Source organism: Equus przewalskii, chromosome 10, assembly GCF_037783145.1.
Source record: "Equus przewalskii isolate Varuska chromosome 10, EquPr2, whole genome shotgun sequence".
Taxonomy (NCBI): Eukaryota; Metazoa; Chordata; class Mammalia; order Perissodactyla; family Equidae; genus Equus; species Equus przewalskii.
This window is the reverse complement of record NC_091840.1, coordinates 43,319,253-43,341,258: the sequence shown is the minus strand read 5'-3', so window position 1 is coordinate 43,341,258 and position 22,006 is coordinate 43,319,253. Positions and strand designations below refer to the sequence as shown.

At 39.2% G+C, this 22,006-nt stretch overlaps 1 protein-coding gene across 8 annotated transcripts in view; it reads left to right on the top strand.

Moving 5' to 3' along the window:
* The window catches only part of SSH2 (slingshot protein phosphatase 2), a 241,923-nt gene that overhangs the window by 159,725 nt on the left and 60,192 nt on the right, over window positions 1-22,006 (top strand). For 7 of the 8 annotated variants that reach the window (XM_070562813.1, XM_070562810.1, XM_070562807.1 and 4 more), the window contains 2 exons: window positions 15,273-15,376; window positions 20,441-20,505. In XM_070562813.1, the coding sequence (XP_070418914.1) occupies window positions 15,273-15,376; window positions 20,441-20,505 (169 nt within the window). Of the gene's footprint in view, window positions 1-15,272; window positions 15,377-20,440; window positions 20,506-20,613; window positions 20,717-22,006 lie in introns of those variants that run through there. The other variant, XM_070562814.1, reaches the window with a different exon arrangement.

Genomic DNA, 22,006 nt, shown 5'->3' with positions numbered 1-22,006 from the left:
TCAAAGGGAAGGATTTGTCTGAAGAGTCAGGAAGTGCAAAGAAGACATTCTTTGAGTACACAGAATTTGTGCATATCAAAGCTTTGCTCTCTCAGATTTTTCTTACAATTTGAATTTCTGTGTGGAGTAGATTTTCCATCTATACCAGTAAGTAAACTAGACAAATATCCCCAAGATATCCATCTTCTCCTCATTCCCATTAGCTCGGATCAGACCACCCTTCTCTGTTACCTGGGATACTAAAGTAACATCTATCTCTCTATTTCTAAGGCTCAACCTCCTCCAATCCATTCTCCATAGTGTAGTTGGAGGAATCTTTCTGAAAATTCAAACTTTGGATCTCCCTTATCCTCAGCATAAAGTCCAACTTCTTTGGCGAGTCATATAAGACCCTTCAAATCTGTGCCCTGCTTATCTCTTCCCATCTTTACTGTGGCCCCACCCCGACTCTTTCACCATACAATAAGATTGTATTAGCAGTTTGGGTAGCTTTATCCTAACAAATTCGTATAAACCTACAGATTTTCAACTCCATTGTCATATTAGCAGTAAGAGGAGCTTATATAGGACTTAGAAGAGCCTACTATGCCTGAAAAGAGGTTTCTAAAATCTTTCCCATTCGACTTGCTCAGAAGGCAGATGTAAGACAGTAACCCATACAACACACCCAGCTTCTCAGAAAAGGGAAGTTCAAGACAGGACATCAGATAGAACTTTGCAAGTAAGTTGAAAGTTCTTTTGTGAGTACAAGTTCCCCACTAGCATGAGGCATGATTGAAGGCTGCAAACAAGAACAAGTAAGGCAGCCTCTCTCTGTGGTCTGTGTGGCAGACATATGGGCTTACGCACCTGCCACGTGAACACCAGAGAAGAGGTTTTACAGCGACTTTCATACTTTATTATCCTCCGAAGTCTGCTTGAATCTTCAGCATCATCCCTGTTGTCATTTTCAGATCACATTTACTAAACACTCTGTACATGGCATTAGGCTAGGCACTATATAAAGCAGTATGAAGGCACTCTCTTCATTGCCCATACATGAAAAAGCAAACAATAGAGACCTAGGAATGTTCGTCTCACCAAACGGAAATAAAGATTAACATACACCGAAGCAAGGCAATGGAACAGATGAACAAATGTATTTTCTTTTACATGAATTTTTCTGTACATGATAAGCATTTTCATTTGGAATTAGAACAAGAAGGGAAGAATAGGGCAGCTTGCTTCCCACTCAGATTTTTATACAGTAAATTGTGCCCTATCTCTTCTACCACAGAGATAAGCTATCTCTGCAAAGAGCTGAGTGGCGCTGCAGACAAAGAACCTCAGTCACTTGAATCCTCCTTGTTTGAGTAGTAGACATTGCTGATGGCAACACATTTTGGACAGAGAGGTGGCTCATAAATGAGGAACTTAATCTAAGAAACTCTGTGTTTCTCAGCCGTAAAGGTTCTAATTGTTGGTTTCTTCACAGCTCACTTTCTCTCAGGCCCCACCCCTCACTTCAGAGAACTTGTTGACGACAGCTTTACTTTCTCAAGTCTTGCACAAAGGCAGATGTCTCTGAAAACGCAGCTTACGCAAAACATCTGTGTGCTTGACTCTGTTCCCACGGTGTGTTTTCCTGTACTGCCCCCCTTCTCTTTTTTGGGTCCTTTTTAAAAATTGAAAACACAGTATAACGACATCATTAAAAAACATTTCAAAAAGAAAAAATCACCCACAATGCCACCATCCTTACTAATAAATAGTCATTTCTACTCCTGCCATGTTACCTTCCCATTCTTCATGTGCATAGTTTTTTGCCTGGTTATGTCCTTCTTAAGTAGAATTTCAAATGCTTTGTCATATAGCTGCTTCCCTCTTTTCTCCCTGATTCTGGTTTTTGGTTTTGAGTTACCAAAAAAGCATTGCAGCTTGTCAGCATTTTGTCAGTGAGTCCTTGTTTTCATTTTCCTTGCCTAGACCCAATGATTCTAGTTTTTAGAATATGGCTGAGATCCAACCTTTGTTTTTCAAAGTAAGACATATATATGTGTAGGATTTTTAATTTCCATAACATTTAAAAACTGCTGTTTTAGATTATATTGACTTTCAGGGCATGTTACTGAGCTCCCCCTGGGGTAGCCTCATTTACAAAAAACATGTCTACAAAGTAGAAATATCGATTTGCTGCATTAAATATACTTATTAAAATTTTAAGATAAGCATGTAAAGATAGAAATAGAATGTTCTTTACCCTAATAGAGTAGAGGAAAGGAAATACCCAGGAAAAATAAAAGCAAGGAAAATAGAAAACACAGATTAGTCCATATATCAGTATTCATAGTAAATATAAATTAACTTATCAATTCATACAGCCAAAAAAAAGAAAAAAGAAATCCACTCTCTTCTGTCCTTTGCGTGTTGCGTGCCTCCACTCTCAAAACCTGACTAATCTTGTCGGTAGCAGGGCTTCACCTGGAACTGGCTGTCTGCCCTATCAGAGCTGTCTATATATCTCATCTTTTGTCCTCTTCCTAATGGTGAATAAGGCCACATCCGTGTCTCTCATTTTTCTTCCTTTCTTGTTTGACAAAAAAGAGGAATGAAATTGACCATGTCTCCTTGTTTTGGTAGAATGGTTAGATATTGAATATCTTCAGCTACTTCCCTTTTAGAAATACTGTGGGCCCCCCGTGCTTAGATATTTAAAGGGTGGACCTCTGTGGTGTGTAGGGTCCCCTGACTACAGAAGTCTGCAGGACTTACATACAGCCTTGCTAGCTGTCTCTTGCCATGTGAGAAAATGAAAGAGCCTCCTTAGGTTTGCAGCTTTCCTTCCAATCATTGCACAAAAATTTTGCCTTTGGGGGCCAGCGCTATGGCATAGTGATTGGGTTCGGGCACTCTGCTTCAGTGGCCTGGGGTTTGCCAGTTCAGATCCTGGGCACACACCTACACACTGCTCATCAAGCCATGCTCAAATGGCATCCCACATAGAAGAACTAGAATGACTTACAACTAGAATATACAACTATGTACTGGGGCTTTAGGGAGGAAAAAAAAGAGAGAGGAAGATTGGCAACAGCTGTTAGCTCAGGGCCACTCTTCCTCACACACAAACACAAAATTTTGCCTTTGGCAGTTAAAAATCATTTTCTTTTGTTCCTTATGTTTCCCTGCGTCCCGAGTTGCCATTTGGTGTAGTTTATAGGACCTAGCTCAACTAGTACCTAAAAAACAATCTAGGCAGCAGGTGTGGGATTGTACTGCAGTCTCTGTTCCTATACTGGAGCAAGTATGCGATGTTTTAACTTTATTTCTTCCAGCACATTTAAAACATGTATGAAACTTAAATTTACTCTTGGATCATTTTGATTTTAATGTTTTCCTCTTTTTCCAAATCCTAATTAAAATGTTTGGAATTCTCATTGCTTCACATTGCACTCGAGAGTATTGCAAAATACTACTGTGTGATCTCTTTGTCCCTAGCTCTGATTTCTTATGAATACTATCTGGAAAATAGGGAAGAAAGTGCTGTGGGTCATTGCTTCTTCATAAATTCGTCTAAAATGTGCATTTAGTGAATTTGAAAAATAACTTTTAAACATGAGATCAGGCATCAAGAAAGCTCAATCAGTTAAATTTGCAGGGATCCAGTGGAGTAAATTTTTCATCTGTATTGCTGGTGCAATTCTGTAATGATTCTGTAAAGGGAAAGAGAGTAGGAAGTAAGAAACAATGGATTGGTTAAAAGCTGTGAGTTATTTAAGGCCTGCAACTGCCACTTGCTTTTTCTTTCTTCTCTCTTTTTTTTTTTTTTTTGACAACTCCTTAAATTGTCCTTTGAACTTTGCCATTTGCTTTTTTTCCCTCTTCTTCTCATCCTCTTCCTTCTCCTGCTCCTTCTCCTTCATCATCATCATCATCACTATTTTATAAAAGTGAACTGCTTTTGTAACTGTAAGAACCTAAACACTGGCAACAGCATTCCTCCTGGATTTCATTGTACATTCGTACAGGGCCGAGAGGATCTGTAGTATACATTAAAACAGTTGTGAAAATAAGGGTTTGCCCAAGGACTTTAAAAAGTCAGACAGTGCAGTGATAGTAAAGAAAACCAGTCAGTAGATTTAAAAGAGATTCAACATACTTTGCCATGCCTTTCTCTATTCCCCTTGGTTTCATATTTGAGAATTAGTGTCTTTGAAGCATTGTTAAGATCGCCTGTTGGGAAATTATTTCATTTCCTTAGCCTAGTAAGGTAGAGAACAACTATAGAGAAAAATGGTTTGATGAAGAAAATTGATAGACTAGTGTTTTACAGACTGCATTAAATTTTTGTGGCCAGTGTATTTTGAGAATTACTTGTAAGGCTGCAGTAAGGTTACAGTTAACTGACTCAATTTAAAAAAAAAAAAAAAAAAACACCTTGGTTTTGTGATATTTGAGAACTCTCTCTTAGAACCCTATTGGTACCCTAGGGAGTGGACTACAATGGGACTGCATTGTACAGAACAGGCAAAGAACTCAGACTGCTAAAGAAGCCATGGAGTGGTGTTTAAAAAAAAAACTTGGAAATAAGCCTAAATTTTGATCTGCTCTGTCGTACTGATTGTGTAATTGGTAAGCTTAGGCAAGTTACTCTCAAAACCCTCATTTCCTCATCTATGAAATGGGAAGAATGACTTCTCTGCATACAGTTGTTGTTCGATAGTGATTGTAAAGCACAGGCATCATGCCCGACACAGGGTGGGTACTCAGTAAATGATAATTACAATGTACTTTTTTTTTTTAAAGATTTTATTTTTCCTTTTTCTCCCCAAAGCCCCCCAGTACATAGTTGTATATTCTTCGTTGTGGGTCCTGCTTGTGGCATGTGGGACGCTGCCTCAGCGTGGTTTGATGAGCAGTGCCATGTCCGCACCCAGGATTCGAACCAACGAAACACTGGGCCGCCTGCAGCGGAGCGCGCGAACTTAACCACTCGGCCACGGGGCCAGCCCCATTACAATGTACTTTTTAAGTTTGTTTCATTGTGCTTGGAGCCATCACCTAACCACTTCTACCATCATCACACAACTCCCAAAGAGAGCATTTTGATGGACATGCCATTATACCAGATTCCAGATTTTCACAAATAAAAGTTTATGAAATAATAGTAAAGTTGTTGCCATTATTATCAACAAACAGCTGTCCAGGAGACAGCTGATCGTATGGGTCTAGGGCTCTGGTGGTAGATCTGAGCTAGAGAAGCACTGTAGGAGTTGTGGCAGCCAGCTTCCATGATGGTTCGCAATAATCCTTGCCTCCCAGTATTTACATCCCTGTGTAGTCCCCTCCTACATTAAATAGGGCTAGCCACTTGAGCATGTTTCTAGGCTGAAGAGAAGCATTTGATAGAGAGAGGGATGACTAACTGATGAAACCAGGAGAGGAAGGAATGGAGTCAAGGATACAGGTGAAAAGGTTGACTTGTGACCGCTGGATGTATTATTCTCTCAGATTAGAGAAAGAGGATAAGTCTGCAGGTGAGAGGAAATACTTGGGAGAACTCACACCAGCTAGTCTCCATTTTCTTCATGTCGTAGGAGAGCAGGTTAGCTGTGGAAAGGTTAAGGAAGTTGGAGCTGCAATGGGACTTGAGAGTGGGGAGGGTTTGGAATAGCAAGGGAAAAGAATAGGAGGCAGGGAGCTGTCTGGAGGTGTTAAGTGCCCACCTGAGTCAACTCAGTGTTGCTGTCATCTCTGACATCTTTGTCACCGAGACCATGAATGTGCTATGGCAACCAGAGGCATGGTTTCACAATCTACTTCAGTGATGGGCTGCCTTTCTTTCATTTATTCAATATATATTTATTGAACATCCTCTTAGTGTCAGGCACTATGCTAGACATTAGAGAGATAACCTTAGACAAGGCATTTGTTCTCACTCAAGTAGCTCGCTGCTCAGACAGATAATAATAAACTGATCAAATAATCCTATAATTTTAAGATGTAGTAAGTATTATGAAGAGAACTCGGAAACAAAACAGATTGTGGGGAAACCAATTAGGAAATAGAACATAGGACTAGGTTGGTTAGGGATGAAAGAAAAGCCAAAAGTGGTTGATGCCTTGGAAAAATTGAAGAATCGAAGGACTAGGAGTCTCCCTCAGGTTGAAGAGAGTAAATACATGAGAAATACTCTGAAATCATGTCCATCAAGATCTGATGCCTTCCGAAGGGACTCTGGGAATTAGAAGTCTAAATGGAGTCCAGGTGAAGGTCTTTGAAGATCAGGAGGATGAGAAGTGTGGAGCAAAGCTGTCAGATATTCATCTGTGTGAGCAATGGAATCTCTTAAGATTGTAGTAGGAATCAGAGTGAAAGGAGAGAAGATGGAGCAAGATAAACGCTAAATGAAAGACAGTGACAAGGATGTCAGAAGGTGACAGCAACAAAGAATAGAAGATGGCCTGAGCCTCACAAGAGGCTTTGCATAAGGGTGAAAGAGAAGTGGTCTGAAAACAGGGTTTGACATTTTGGCCAAGTGCTTAAAGCCCAATTTGCATTCCTTCTACAGGTGTGTTTTAAATACCTGAGAAGGCATTTGTTGCATCATGAAAATGAAATGATTTTGCAAATGCTGAGTAGTTTTTCTGAGTTAATCTTTTGTTTATTTCCACCAAATACAGTCACATGCCACCTAACAACTTTTCTGTCAACAATAGATTACATACACAACGGTGGTCCCATAAGCTACACACCCACATAGCCTAGGTGTGTAGTAGGTTTGTGTAAGTACTCTCTGTGATGTTTGTGCAAGGGTGAAATTGCTTAACAATGCATTTCTTGGAACATGTCCCCATCATTATGCGGCACATGACTGTATTTTAAATTTGGTGCTACATAATGTTGGTCATGTCTTTCGGTAACCAATATATCCAGCATTTTAAATACTGAGAAAGGATCATTCAGGTCATTTATTTTTTGGTGCAGACAGTTTTTAAGCTTTACCTTTTTGAAAGAAAAGTATTTAAGTCTAGAATTTAGGGCCACAGGACTGAGAAGCTTTGTTAATTCAGCCTGTAAAGGAAACGGGCTCCTTTGAGCTGAGGCAGTTTCTCCTCTCCTGGGAGTAAGACCTTGAAAACAAGACTCACCGCCACTGTCAGTCACCAAGAGGACTAGGGTTAGTTGTTTTGGGAAGTTGCTTGAGGCCAGTTCCTTTCATGAGCCCCTAGTTTTTTTTGTTTTGTTTTTTTCAGGATGGGTAGGCGGGGTATTTGGGAATGGCTGCTGGAGACAAGACTGAGGCTGAGGCTTGCTAGGGTGGCCACAAAGGGACAGAGACTAAAAGGCGGCAACGGTGTCATGAGAAGTTCTGGTCTCTGAGTCTTAGCTTAACTCAAAAGTGTTTTGGGGCCAGGCTGCTCAGTATAAATCCAGGAGCGCCGGCTCCCTGGAGGTACGGGAGAGTGTGTGTTCTTCTGAAAGGTATTCAGAAATTAAAATGATTTTGCGTCTGTGCTGCTCTCACAAAATGTGTTGAATTAGGCCCACCTGCTACCAATTGGAGCCCTGGCCTAGACCATTTTTGAGGCTCCTCAGCGCTGACCTTTCATTATTTAGTAGTACTTTTAAAACCCAAACCACAAGCTAAACACTTTAAATCCCTGAAAGGAGGTCACATGGATGTGTGACCAGACAAAATCTAGAAAGAAATACTGTTGCTCCCAGAGAAGACTGAAGAGGACCAAGGGCTGGGTGGGCATCCACCTCTTTACACTTTCTTGCCTTCCTGTGTAGGACCCGTGGTCTTCCTAACTTTTTGTTTTCAGCATCTAGTTTTTTGATATTTTTTTAAAGCAATATTTAGAATTCAACAAATTTATCAAAGGGAAGAGAAGCAACTTTAAGAAACAGCATGAACGTGTTTGCCTCATGGGAGTATGTCTAAATCTTTCCCTGCTTAGACCTGAACTTTGTCTTCAGGATGCTGCGATAGAACAAATATCACACCAGGCCTTGCGGTGAGATCCTGCCTTTGTTCTCTTTAGATGAACTCACCAGATGTGTTTTTAACTGCTGGTTGCTTCAAATTATTAGGTCAGCAATATGTCCTGTTGTAGTAACATCTCACTCAGGATAAAAGGTTAAAGTGCCACCCTGGGTGTCAGATGACACGGAGCTTAGTCTAGGCTCCACTACTAAGTAGCTTTGTGACTTGTGGGCAAATCATTAAATTCTCTGAACTTCAGTTGATGTATCAGGTTCCCTGTTGCGAGCTCAGAAATGAATTTTAACTATCCTAAGCAAAATATTCGTTAGAAGGATGTCAGAGCTCACCCAATGGATGGGAGATTAGAAGACCAAACTTAGAGAACAGGCAGGAGGCAAGGACATTCAAGGAAGGCCAGGGAGCAGGAGCAGACATACCTTGCCACTCTCCCCATGGTGAAGATAACCATCCACCACTATCCCTACTTCCTTGGGTCACTTGCCTGAGATTCATGGGACAATTTCCAACTGGCCAGGCCTAAACCACATACCAGCTTCTTGCTAGGCCCCTTGCAGTTCCAGAGTTGGAAGCCGTCAAGACCGTGCACATTTGAGGGGATTCCCCAAAAGGAGACCAGGGCAAGATTAGGAAGGAGAGATCTATTGCTGGGACAAATGTCATTTACTTTTCAGATTCAAGGCACTAGGACAAATGACATTTGCTAAACAGCAAATGTCAATTTAGATGTGCCCCAATCTTTAGAAATTGGAAGATTGAATTGTATGGCAAAGCATAAAATTATTGATCGTAGATTATGTTTCTGTCTGAACGTTTCTAAGATGCACATGTTTGAGGCAAAAATGGAATAGTTACAAGATCTCATCAGTAAATGAGCATTCGAAATAAACCCAAAAAAAGGAATTTTCTGAGTTTTTTTCTCCTCACATTTATGGTCTATAAGGAAAAGAACAGGAAGATTAGTCCTGAGGAATTTGTCCCTTACCCTTGAACAAACAGATCTTTTTTTTTTCTTCTTAGATTGTAGAAAACTAAGGGGAGAAACAAATAGCTGCATCTGAGGGAAGTTGTACTGGGCATTGTGCAACAGTTTCAGTGGAAGGTTATCTGAAACTAAAATGATCTGATGGTTGAAGTTATTGACTAAAACTGGAGTCCTAAGCTTTTGTCTACTTTAGCAATAATTGATCTACTAATGTACTCCAGCCTCTGCTTGTCTGCTGATAAGGAGAGAAGTAATCCTGCTGCCTGCATTCATAGGCATGTGTCTGGGAGTTTAAGCTCTGGAGGGAAGGGTTCTCGGTATCAGTTACCATGTTGTCACTTGAACGTATAACCACGTATGGTGGGGATAGGGGTCGGGTTGGGGAATGTTTAATTACAGAGAATGGTAAATGTGATATTTGGGTTTGGATTTTCTCCTATTGTAATTTAAGTTCCTTTAGGGTTACAGTATCAAACTTTTCTCACTACAAGGAAGTGTGTTTTTTACTTTAAAGCCGTATTTCATACATCAAGGCACAATGACTTTTTTCTTCCTGTTTTTTGGATTTAGCCAAACTTTTTAGTAGGCACTAGTATTGATAGCTCTGTAGTCCTTTGGCCTCTGGTTTCATATTTGAAGCTTTTTATTATGAAATTCCTTTTCCATGTGATATGATCACAGTAAGTGGGGACATGAACGCCTTTCTACCTAATGGGATTGACAGAAGCAGCCCTAGTGCCTTGAATCGAAAAGTAAACAACTAAATAAGCAGAGAAAGCTCATCAGGAAAGGGAGAGTGCTAGGAGGGTAGAATGTATTTGGAAGTTTCTCCTAGGTGAATATTCTTCAAGACAAAAATATAACAGTGCAGATTATGTGTATTTGAATTTTACATAAATGCCAACCAACTCACCTTGTGCAGTTATATCGTATATAATCAATATTTAGCAATATAACCTATAAATTTTGGCTTCAGGCAGAAATACCAAAATGCCAGGCAGGAGTTTGGCATTACAAACATTATAAACATGAAAATCTACTTCATTTGATGTTGAAATAAAAGTATTACACACACTTTCTGAAACTTGATTTCCTGTAGTAAAGGATCCATTTCATCTTGTGTATTGCATGTAAAACAGAAGAATGTCTATCCAATTGACATTCAGCAGTTAGGCCAGGTGTGTTGTTGCTTTGTTTTGCTTCCTTGGCCTTCCTCCTGGTCATGGATGATCACCCTGGCCACGTTCCTCAAAGATTATTCCAACTTCAGAACAGTTAAGTATCTTCTTCCCTTAGTTGACCTTTTCCTCTATACTTTGCCTGAGAAGAAACGGCCAGTTAACAAACTTCATGCTTTAGGAAGTGATTTTGATTGGGAGGGATTAGCACAGAGTGCTTCCCCAAATTTATTTAAAGCAGAGTAATCTTTCCTCCATTTTTGAGACTGAAATGCTACTATCTTTCCCAACAGAAGTTACGGTTCTTTACTGTCCAGCACATCTGGATTCATCTCTCAGCCAGATGTTCTTCATTCCCCTCAGTATAGTCTTTCTGTTTGTGACCTTGATAGGGAGAACAAAAAAGAAATGAGAAGAACTGAGACCTGGGTGGATTTCAGTCCTTTTCTCTCACTTCTGTACTCTACTTTTAAATTCTATTCTGTTGAAAAGCTCTGTAGAGAAGGTACTGTATTTGATCTTCCATAAAGTATATTGTAAAACTAGAACATCAGGGTAGAGAGTGATTCAGAGTGTGAACTTTCAGACCTTGATTTGAATTCTTGCTCTGAGGATTACTGACTGTATGATCTTGGGTAAATAACTTAGGATCTGAGTCTCTTATATGTAAACTGGAGATTAAAAAAAAAAAATAGTACCTACTTCATAGAATTGTTGTGAAGATTAAATGAAATAATATAAAACGCTTAGTTCAGTGCCTAGCATACAGTAGGCATCTAGTCAAGTTAGCTATTATTAGTTCATTTCATATATCTAACTAGAGATGACTTTCCCTTTGTTGAACGAGTGATCTATGGCAAGAGAGCAATAGATGTTCTTCAGCTATATTCTGATAAAGACTGGAGAACTTCACTGTCACTTTGTTAGAAAGATGACCCTGGAAGTATCATTTTCTTATCAAGCAGCTAATTACTCTCCATCTTTAGATCAAGCAAGAGTGTATTCTCTTTATCTTGTGTTTTCCTTAATATAGGTATTCTTAAGTCCTTTTGGGTTTGTGTTTAGCTTAGGCATCTGTAATCACATTTGGATGGTTCCATAGAATTTACTGAAGAAGTCCTGTTTCTGGGCCAGACTCTATAGAGAACTGGTCTATTCAGAAAACGTGTAAAAGTTTTCACCTGCCTTTCTAAATTTTTTATTAGAGACCAACTTTATGTCGATTGAATCTTCAGGCAGCTGTTTCAGAGAGACTAATATTTATATAAAGGAATATCTTGCTATTCTAACAAGATATACTAAGCTTTTACCTTACACTGAAATGCTTGTGGTTAAATTCACATATAATTTTCTTCATATGCAAATAAAACACTTAATTTTCAACTTGAATTTGGTCTACCTAGACTCCGGTGGTTGTGAATTTTAGTTTTTCGTTTCTGTGCCACCATGCTGCCATCTCATCTTTTTTTCCTCCCCAAAGCCCCAGTACATAGTTATATATCCTACTTGTAAGTCCTTCTAGTTCTTCTGTGAGACTTGCCACCACAGCACGGCTTGATGAGCGGTGTGTAGGTCCACGCCCAAGATCTGAACCAGCAAACCCCAGGCCACCAAAGTGGAGCGTGTGCACTTAACCACTCCACCACTGGGCCAGCCCCACCCCCACCCCAAATCTCATCTTTGATAGTATTTATAGAGCTTTGACTTTTTTCCAATGATGATAAGAGATTTTTGTAATCAGTCACACTTTCATTCCTGGTCCCCTTTTGACCAACAGTATATGCCACTGTTGTGATAACTGGGTAGTCATAATCTGGGGCCACAGAATAAAGAGGATTGATTGTCCCATCCATCCAGAGGGTGTCTGCCATGACTCTCTAGGAGCCTATACTGCACCTAATAGGGCAGTCTCCTGGCCCAGCTGGATCTACTGTGCATTTTGTTCTGTCAGAAAAGTCTATTGAGATTTGTGTAAATGATTCAGATAGAAAGGCATCTTTTCTTTTATACCATATGTGAGTTTGACTCCTTGTCATTCCTTTATAATCAGGAATTTTCCAGGTAGCTTTGAGTTAACCAAGGGCCTTTGTCCCCCACCCCAACTCCAACCCTCCCCTTGTGAAAGTGCTACATACATTTTAAAGAACTTAAATATGCTTTAACATATAAGCAACAAATATATCTAAGAACAGTATTACAAAACTCCCAAAACCAGGAAGTTACTTCTTAAACTAGTGTTTGTCAAAGAGAAACTACCTCTGTCTCACAAAAGGAATGACTGAAATATGCTTGGTTAAGTATGTCCACAGACATACTTGTTTTGTAGGTGTAGAGACCACTTTGTTTGCTGGGGACTAAAGTGCCCACAGCTGTAACTTTGGCTGGTGACAGGTAGAATATTTAGCCTTTATTTTAAAAATATTTTCATTTAGTAAGGCAGACACTTGCTGTGTTGGCAGAAGTGTGAATTTCATTTCCTGTCTGTGGTGTACCCCGCTCATCCTGTCGCTGAGACATTTTGTTTTAAGTTGTTCCCGTAATGTGAGTGAAACAGAGTGACCCACAGCAGAGTGACATGTGCATACCACGAATGTAACAAGAGACAAGACTTGTGCAACAGACCACAAGAGCGCAATGCTTTATTTAAAGATGAAAACAAAACAAAAAGGCAGCCCCTCCCAGCCAGCATGCAAATTTTTAAAGTGGTGTCTGGTTTCTAATGTTTGTCTTTAGGAGACATGTTCCAATCTATATGGCAAGTTACTGCAAAGGTTTATCAGCTTCATGCTACTTGACTAAAGGATAAAAATGAGTCATGGACTGACAACATTATAGAGGTGGTTTAATTTCATTTCCCAGTTAATTTATCGTCAAACATTTGTATTTTACAGTCCACTAATCTGCCATATATATTGAGGTCTGTAACCATTATTTTTTACATGTGAGATTACAGAGTTTCTAATTTCAATTTCTGTTTTACAATTCCTTCTGCAGTGATGGGACAGATACAACAGTGTGGGAAAAAACCCTAGGATGGATCCATTCATCAAGTATCTGTTGAGCACCTAATATGTGCCTGGCACTAAGTGTTGAGGATACAGTGCTGAGCAAAATAAAATCCTTGTTCTTCATGGAGCTTATATTCTGTTATAAGGAGATAACCACAATCAAGTATACAAGTAAATAAATATAATTGTAGTGTATGATAAATATCCGGAAGGAAACTAAAGGGAACAACAGGATAGAGTGTGATTGGGATGGAGGGAGAGGTGATGATACCAAAGCTGTGACTTAAATAGTGACAGACCAGGAGAGAAGTGTTCCAAGTTGAAAACAAAAAGCACAAAGGCCTTGAAAAGGGGCCTGAAGTATAGAAGAAGCAGAAAGAAGGCCAGTGCAACTAAATCATAGTAAACAAAAAACAAGAGATGGTACAAGATCAGAGAAGTAACTTATTATCAGATGTTACAGGACCTTGAAGTCCAAGCTAAAAACTTCAGCTTTTATTTAAAAGTACAAAGGGAAGCCATTGGAGGATTTTAAGCAGAGCAGTGATGTTTTATGATAGATATATATTTAAAATATATAGATATACATTTGAGAGATATATCTATATACTTTAAATCACTCTGGCTGCTGTTTGGTAAGTGGATAGTAGTGGTGCAGAACTGTTTGCAGACAGACCAGTTAAGAGGCTTTTTGCTGATATAATGTCTGGGATCAGTTTCACTTCAGGCACAAGGGGAAGAGAGTAAGATTGGCCATGAATTAAAGCTGAAATGTATGAGAACATGGGGGTTCATTATATTATTCCCTCTACTTTTGTATTTTATATACAAAATATTTGAAATTTATAACAAAAAGCTTTTTAAAAGAAAACTTTTCAACAGCAGTCTCAGTGGAAAATGATAGTGCCATGGACCATTGTCAGAATGGTAATGAAGATAAGTGGGCAGATTCAAGATATATTTGAAAGTAAAGCTCATAGGTCTTGCTGATGAGTTGGATATGTGTTGTTGGAGAGAAACAGAGAAACCAAAAATGACTATAAAATATGTGGCCCAAACAACTTGGGTAGATGAGACCAGGGATGAGGTTTGCAGGGGACTCGAGATTAGTTCTGGCAATGTAAATTTGCAGTGCCAATTAGATTTCCAAGTGGAAATGTTGAGCAGGTAGTATAATTTACAATACCTCATCTAACCCTGAATAACATACAAGCAAACTTGGAACCCTCCATTGTGTGTTTCTAAACTTTGCCATTAGTGATTTAAGAGTTCTATCCTTTTCAAATTCTCTGAGTAACTTTGAAAGGCTTAGTCTGTCGATGTGAGATAATTTAGATATGTTTTCTGTTTTCTTTGGATATCCACTAGTAATTGTATTTTGAATAACCTCTATCCTGAGCAATAACTTTCCGCCTCTGTCGAGCTGTCATTCACATGAAGGGCAAACTCCATGGGTTAAACACACTTTCTTTGCACTACTCCTTTTCAATGCATGTAGGAATGCAAATTGGTGAAAGTAAAATTTCGACTAATACTTTAGCGTGTTGTATGTGTTTTTTAAACAAATCTTTTTTTGCAAACTTTGGATCTATTAGTAACTAAGTATTGTAACATATTTCACATCTGGTTAGAACACTTTTGAAACATTACTGATAACCATAGATCTAATAGTAATAACTAATATTTATTAAGGATACCACTCTAAGAAGTTGTATTCTTACTGACTCCTCACATCAACCTCATTTTATTATCCCTGTTTTACTGACGAGGAAACAGGCCCCTCAAAATTCACTCAGATAAGAAGTAGCAGAGCCAGGATTCAAACCCAGGCAGTCTGCTTCCAGAGCCTTATATTTTTTGGTTTTTTGTTTCCAGAGCCTTCATTCTTAACTGCTACCATGTAATGTGTATAGAATATTATAAGTTTTGTTTCAGAAAAATTGTCAAGAGTAGACAGGACTGTTTGAGTAACTAGCCTCTTTTGATTTTATTTTTACTTCATCCCGTAAAGTTGGGACTTTGAAAGAGGAAAGAAAGAATAATCTCCAAGTGGGTCTCCATCTTACTCTTTGATTTCCATCCTTAAATAATTTCTTCTTTTGACTTTTTCCTTGTAGCATCAGTGAGAGCTTTCTAACTGTCAAAGGTGCTGCCCTTTTTCTACCACGGGGAAATGGCTCGTCCACACCAAGAATCAGCCACAGACGCAACAAACATGCAGGTAAAGCTCCACATACACCATCCTTTCTTGGTTTCTTTGCCTTTTGTTTTCTTCTAACAGGCTGACTAGTTCATCCCCATTTCTCTAACAGTTCTCGGTAGTGAAAGAAAGCATTGTGCTATGCTATAATCACTTTTCTTTCACTCATAGACCATTTTTCTGGCACTTAGCAGAATGCCTTATACATATAGTAGATGTTCAATAAATTTTTGTTGGAAAAATAATTGGATACAAAAATACTCTAATGAAATCTTATGTGATTTCTCATTTAAGGTTTGGTAGCTAAAAAATGTTTAGCTGTTCCCTCGGATCCTATGCTAATCATTTCAACTAACCAAAGATTACATTTCTTTTTTCTGTCTACTCTCTAGTGATTTTATGAAGAGAATGATATTGCATATTACTGAGAAAATAAAGTAAACTCAGTGTCACTGTTGTGATAACAGAAGTTATTATATCACATATTGAAATACCAGTTCTTAAATGTCAGCCAGCTTCTTGATTGTGTTTGCACTAAGAAGACTGGAAATTTAATTCAGAGGACTTTTACAGAAAAAAGGAGTCATCAAATAAATGTTCACCTAGGAATGAGTATAAGACTGATTTTGAAATAACCTGCTAATATTCTGCACCCATTTCCAATGTGAGAATTTTTGCTCCCACACTTCCAAGCAATACTCAGACACCAGCTGGGTGTCCTACATTCAACTCAAATCTGACACTATCTACCTAGAGAGAGCGTCAGTTGCCACAGGTACCACAGTTTAAGGGCCCGGTTGTACAAGACGGCCCCTGCCCCCACTTCAGATGCCAATCACAAGTCCAGGTTGTCTATAGATTGGAGGTTCCAACGACCCCCTTCTTGGGTTTGATTAATTTGCTAAAGCAGCTCACAGAACTCAGAGAAACATTTTACTTACTAGATTATCGGCTTATTATAAAAGGATATAACTCAGAAACAGCCAGGTGGAAGAGATTCATAGGGCAAGGTATGTGGGAAGGGGTGCCATGCTTCTATGCCTTCTTGAAGTGTGCCACTCTCCCCAAGCCTCCATGTGTTCACCAACCTGGAAGCTCTCCGAACCCAGTCCTTTTGGGTTTTTATGGAGGCTTCATTACCTAGACATAATTGATTAAATTATTGGCCATTGGTGATCAATTCAACCTTCAGCCCCTCTCCCCTCCTAGGAGGTCAGGTTGGGGTGGGACTGAAAATTCCAACCCCCTAAATCACATGGTTGGTTCCCCCTGGCAACCAGCCACCATCCAAGGTGCTTTCTAAATGTCATGTCATTAACATAACAAAAGACACCTCTTTACTGCTCTCCTCACTTAAGAAATTCCAAGGGTTTTGAGAGTGCTGTGCCAGGAACAGGATGAAGACCAAATATATATTTATTATAAATCACAGTATAATTTATAATATATAATATTTACAATATATAAATCACAATATAATATATTTATTATAAATCACGCCCACTAACAGTTATATATGCACTTATATTTCCATACATTGGATTTCTCTGAAGTCAGGTGTACCTGTGGTGATGAGGTTAAGAAAGAATCCTAGAAAGTGTGTCTAGGGAAAGAGGTCTCTAGGTAGGGATGTCTGCAGTTTAGAAAGTTCAGCCTTATGCCTCTTTTCTAACAGCAAGCCTTATTTGTGTCATTTGGGGGAAAAATAAAAGTCAACCTGAGGACAATAATTGGAGAAATCCTAATCAGTGCTATACAAAGAGTGGTTGCTTGTCATAAATGTGCCACTTTGATAATGTGTTACCTCCAGGAGTGTAAGAAATTAGAATTACTAGGAAGAGAACAAAGAAGACTGCAAACCTTGAGTGTGTAGGTCAGAGGTGAAAGCCAGAATACTGAATCCCATTGAGCCAGCAGTTGAGTTTAGCTCCAGTCCAGATCATCTCAGCTATTTTAGTGGCTGCCCTACTTCTTGTTTGGACCTTCATCTAGTTGCAAATGTAGCAGCTCAGAATTGCAATCCATCTCATTGGACAATATTATTCTCCTACCAAAACTCTCCAGCCATGGAAAATTCTTAAAAGAGAGAGAAAAAAACTCTTGAAAATTACCTTTGGATTACAGTTTCTAAAACCTTCCTCTTCAATGCCCAGCACCAGAGTGGGGGGGACACTTCATCCCAAAACTTGAATGCACAGAGGAAGTAGACCCGCTAAGCTTTGTGTTTCTCTTTTGTGTGGATATTTATCACTTACAGTAAAAAGAAGATAAATTATGGGTTTAAATCCAACTTGTCTGACTAAGATGTTAGGAAAATTGCTCTGTGGCATGTAAGTATGTGGCGGTCAGTGGCTTTTAAAGTTCCTGACCCTGGTTGGCCTTTTTCTTTGGTCAAACTTCAACGCTAAGCTGCCACCCAGGTTTCTAATTGACCTTGTTCACTTAGCTTTCCCCGTATTAAAAAGAAAAGCAGATTTAACACAAACTCAATGAGCTTGATTTGTGATCCAGACGAGAACAGATGAGGCAGTGTGAATATAAACGCAGCTCACAAAGCCAGACCTTCACATAAGCTGGAGCTGCCTTGGCTGAACTCACAGCAACTGAAAGATGATGGCAGAATTGAGAGCAAATCAAGGGCTTACTATGTCTCATTGTGCTTGCTCATGCATGTTTCTTGAAGTAGCTAGAATTTTTTATCTGGGCTTCATTTAAAATATCCGAATACATTTTTTGTAATCAAAAAGTGATACTTTGAGTGAGGAGTCTGCTAACATTTTAAATGGAAAGAGAAAAAAGTCTTTAAAATCAAACTGAAATCTGAAACTTAGCGACTAGCAGAAATATATGGAAAACTGTAGGGGAGGGATCTTAATGGTACCAGTATATTGCCTCTGTTAGTCTCTGTGAAGAACAGTTTCCCGGTCAGGAAATGCCTGGTTTGCTAATGGCACTGCTAACAAACCTGAGTGTCCACACACCCAGCTAGCATAAGAAGGCTTAGTGGAGGGGTAGGGCTCCCCAACTTTTGTCTGACCTTCAAAAGGCCAGCTGGATCTTTGGGCCATAGTATTTGGAGTGGGGACTTAGGGCCACTACTTGCCCAGAAATGGTTCTCCTCCAAGAGTTCTCCATCCTGAAAATCCCTTTCCTCAGGTTATTTGTCCTGATAGAACAGAAGGAAACTTAATTTTTAAAAAGCCTCAGCTGCTTAATTCAATTATAACTTGTAACTCTAGTCTCTCTTCATTGTTTATACCTAACACTTTGTTTCCCCACACTGGTTCTTTTTTTTTTAACAGCTTTATTGAGATATAATTCATATATCAAATAATTCACCCAATTTACCCATTTAAAGTATACATTCACTGACTTTTTAGTATATTCACAGAGTTGTGAAACCATCACCACAATCTAGTTATAGAACATTTTCATCACCCCAGAAAGAAACCCAGTACCCATTAGCTTGCACTCCCTATATCCTCCTCCCTCCCTCCCAACCCTAAACAACCACTAATCTACTCACTGTCTCTGTGGATTTTCCTATTCTGGGTGTTCCATATAAATGGAATCATATAAACAATCTTTTGAGACAGGCTCCCTCCACTTAGCATAATGTTTTCAAGGGTCATTCATGTTATAGTATCTATCAGTACTTCATTCCTTCTTATGACCAAATAATATTCTAGTGTATGAATAGACTACATTTTATTATCCATTCATCAATTGATAGACATCTGAGTTGTTTCCAGTTTTTGGCTATTATGAATAATACTGCTATGAACATTTATGTACAAGTTTTTGTATGGGCTTTTGTTTGCATTTCTCTTGGTTTTATACCTATGAGCCCATACTGGTTCTTGTACATGAGACTTAGATTGTGTCTCTGGGTTTGAAATACAGTAGAATGGACCTGGCCAAACATAATGACTCTCCTTTCTAATTTGGAAGTTGAAAGTTTTGGCAATGATGGGAATTGGTCATAAGCCAGCAGCGAAATGGAAAAAAAGGCAAGAAATCTATTCTTGAAGACAGGAAAGGTGGGGGATGGGGAGCTGTCAGACTTGCTGACCTTTTAGACAAACCTACCTGTTTACCAACCTACTTTTTTTCTTCCTGCCTCTCTCTCTTTCTTGCACCTATCAGTGTTTCATCTCATAGTAACAGCTATGAAATTACCTGGAGGAAAATTATGTATTTAGATTCCAAGACAAATGTGAGAACAGGTTACACTGGCATCCATGATTATGTGGCCATGTCAGTCACTTTAGACTCTTAAAAGGCTGGGCCTGCATGGGTAGGAATGAAGTTTTTTTGTTCTCTGATTGTCATCATTTATGATAACACATTATCTAATTATCTCCCATTATAATGCCAAAGCCTCAGATTTCCTAGTACAGAATAGAGAATATGAGGAAATTTGTAATAGTTTAATGCAAAGAAATTTCAACTTAGTTTTAATTGAATGTATAAGAACAAGTGAGGATTCATATAATGGTTGGCCTTTTAAAGCACCTAATAATATGCTCAGTAGAATATATATCCCTTGGGATCCACTATATTTAATAAGTATTCTCATTTTAATATCAGCCACTATGTGGAAATGATTTTAAACTGTTGACATTATTCTAGGGAGAATCTAAAAATCTTCTTGGGTTAAGTGCAACTGAAGATTACAGTGAGAGAAATAGGAATGGCAAGGTTCCCTCACTGCTGCCTTCAGTGGGCCTGATAACACAGCCAGTGCTCCCTGTGCCCAACAGATCTCACCATTGCTCTCATCAACATTCACCACAGTACAAAGCTGAGATTGGTTTCCAGTGCACTTTCCATAGGACAAACACAAAGCAAATTTTAATGTAGTGTAAACTAAAAGTGAATGTATAGAGATGCAGTCTGCCATTCTGTCTCTCCATTCAAAAAGAAGTCAGTAGTCATTATTAAGACACTCACTTAATTTCTGTATCTAATTAGAGTCCTTCAGTGAACCAGAACTTTTTTATGCACATCGTTAAGGTAGAAGGAACCCTCTCTGTTGACATTACAATGAAGAATAAGTATCCTTTGTTTCATAAATTTTACCAGGTGATCTCCAACAGCATCTACAAGCAATGTTCATATTACTCCGCCCAGAAGACAACATCAGGCTGGTAAGTTAGTGGTATCATTATAACTGTCATCCTCAGAAGACTGAGTAAGATACCGAACATTAAACATTTTTATGTCCCAACACAGTGCTGGGAACCATGTGGAATAGAAAAGAAGAATGGCATGTCCCCATCGTCAAAGAGCTTAGAATGTATTTGGGGACATGAGCTAATGTGAAGTGGTGTGAAATCACTTGATGGTTCAAGACTGTTGGTAAGCACCAGTTTTGAAGTTATTGACCACAACAGCAATTGAAGCTCAGAAAAAAGAGAGAAAACCTGAGGACTTGACTTAGTTGAGGAACGTTTTATGTAGACAGTAGAGCTTAAGCTGGGTCTTGAAAGATGATGAAATTTACATTGGCAGAAAGAAAGAAGGCAGTCATTCTAGATGAGGACATGACTGAAGCAAAAACACACGTAACCAGAAGAGAGAGAGTGAAATGGTCAAGAATTTATGCTGGTCTCAGAGTCAGGAGACCTGGGTTTAGGTTTTCACTCATCATATGATGATGGACAAGTTACTTAGCCTGTCTGTGCCTGCTTCCTCATCTCCTGTCTCTTCTCACAGTTGAGAGGATCAAATGGACGTGAAAGCATGTTGAAGAGTCTAAAATGCTGCCTAAATATGAGGATTATTGTTACCATAGGGAAGATGAGATACAGAAAACAAGGCAGGCAAATAGGGACTCAATGCTCCAAACTAGAGGTCTCAGACTGGCAGCCCATAGGCAGGAGACATGTTTTGTTTGGACCACACAGTGTTTTTTTTTAAATCTGAGCCAGACATTTAAAGTTGGGTGATTTCACATAAAAATCCAGACTTGGGGCATGTCTTCAAAAATCTAAAATTCTAGCAACACTGGGGCCTTATTCTCACATGGCAGAATTTGTCTAGACCTGGAGCGGGGGCAGGCATTGGTGTGGCATTGGTTCTTAATTTACCATAATCCCCACATGTCCTCTTGTCTCCTGGACACTAAATCACGTATAACCATTTGTCATCATTCCTTCACTGTTAGTTTTCTTATAGTAGAACATCTAATAAATGTAGAAAAGCAAAAATGGGATAAATATGTTTCTTTATGGAAAGTGAAAAGTATTTCTGCCCGTTCAAAGTGGCCTACTTCGCTCATTTACCTTCCTATCTAACCCTCTAGATTAATACCTGGAGCTGGTACCGCTACCTCTTCAGTAAGCAGTAGTGGAGCGTTACAAGTTTTGAGCCAAGGAATTATGCAGGACAGCTGCAGTATTTAAGAAAGATTCCTCAGAAGCTAATACAAAATAGAGAGGAGGAGGCAGCCGTAATAAACAGGGAGACCTGCTGAGTGCTGGGTAGTTACTGCAATAATCCAAGCGTGTGGTGATAAGCCCTTCTAGATTGGGGTCGGGGGGGCACGGTAACTGGGTTTCCACAGTCACATTAAGTTTCAAGAGTTGATCTCTGCTTTTTATCCGGGAAGACAGAGAATGAATAGAATGCAAGAATGACTGTGGAAAG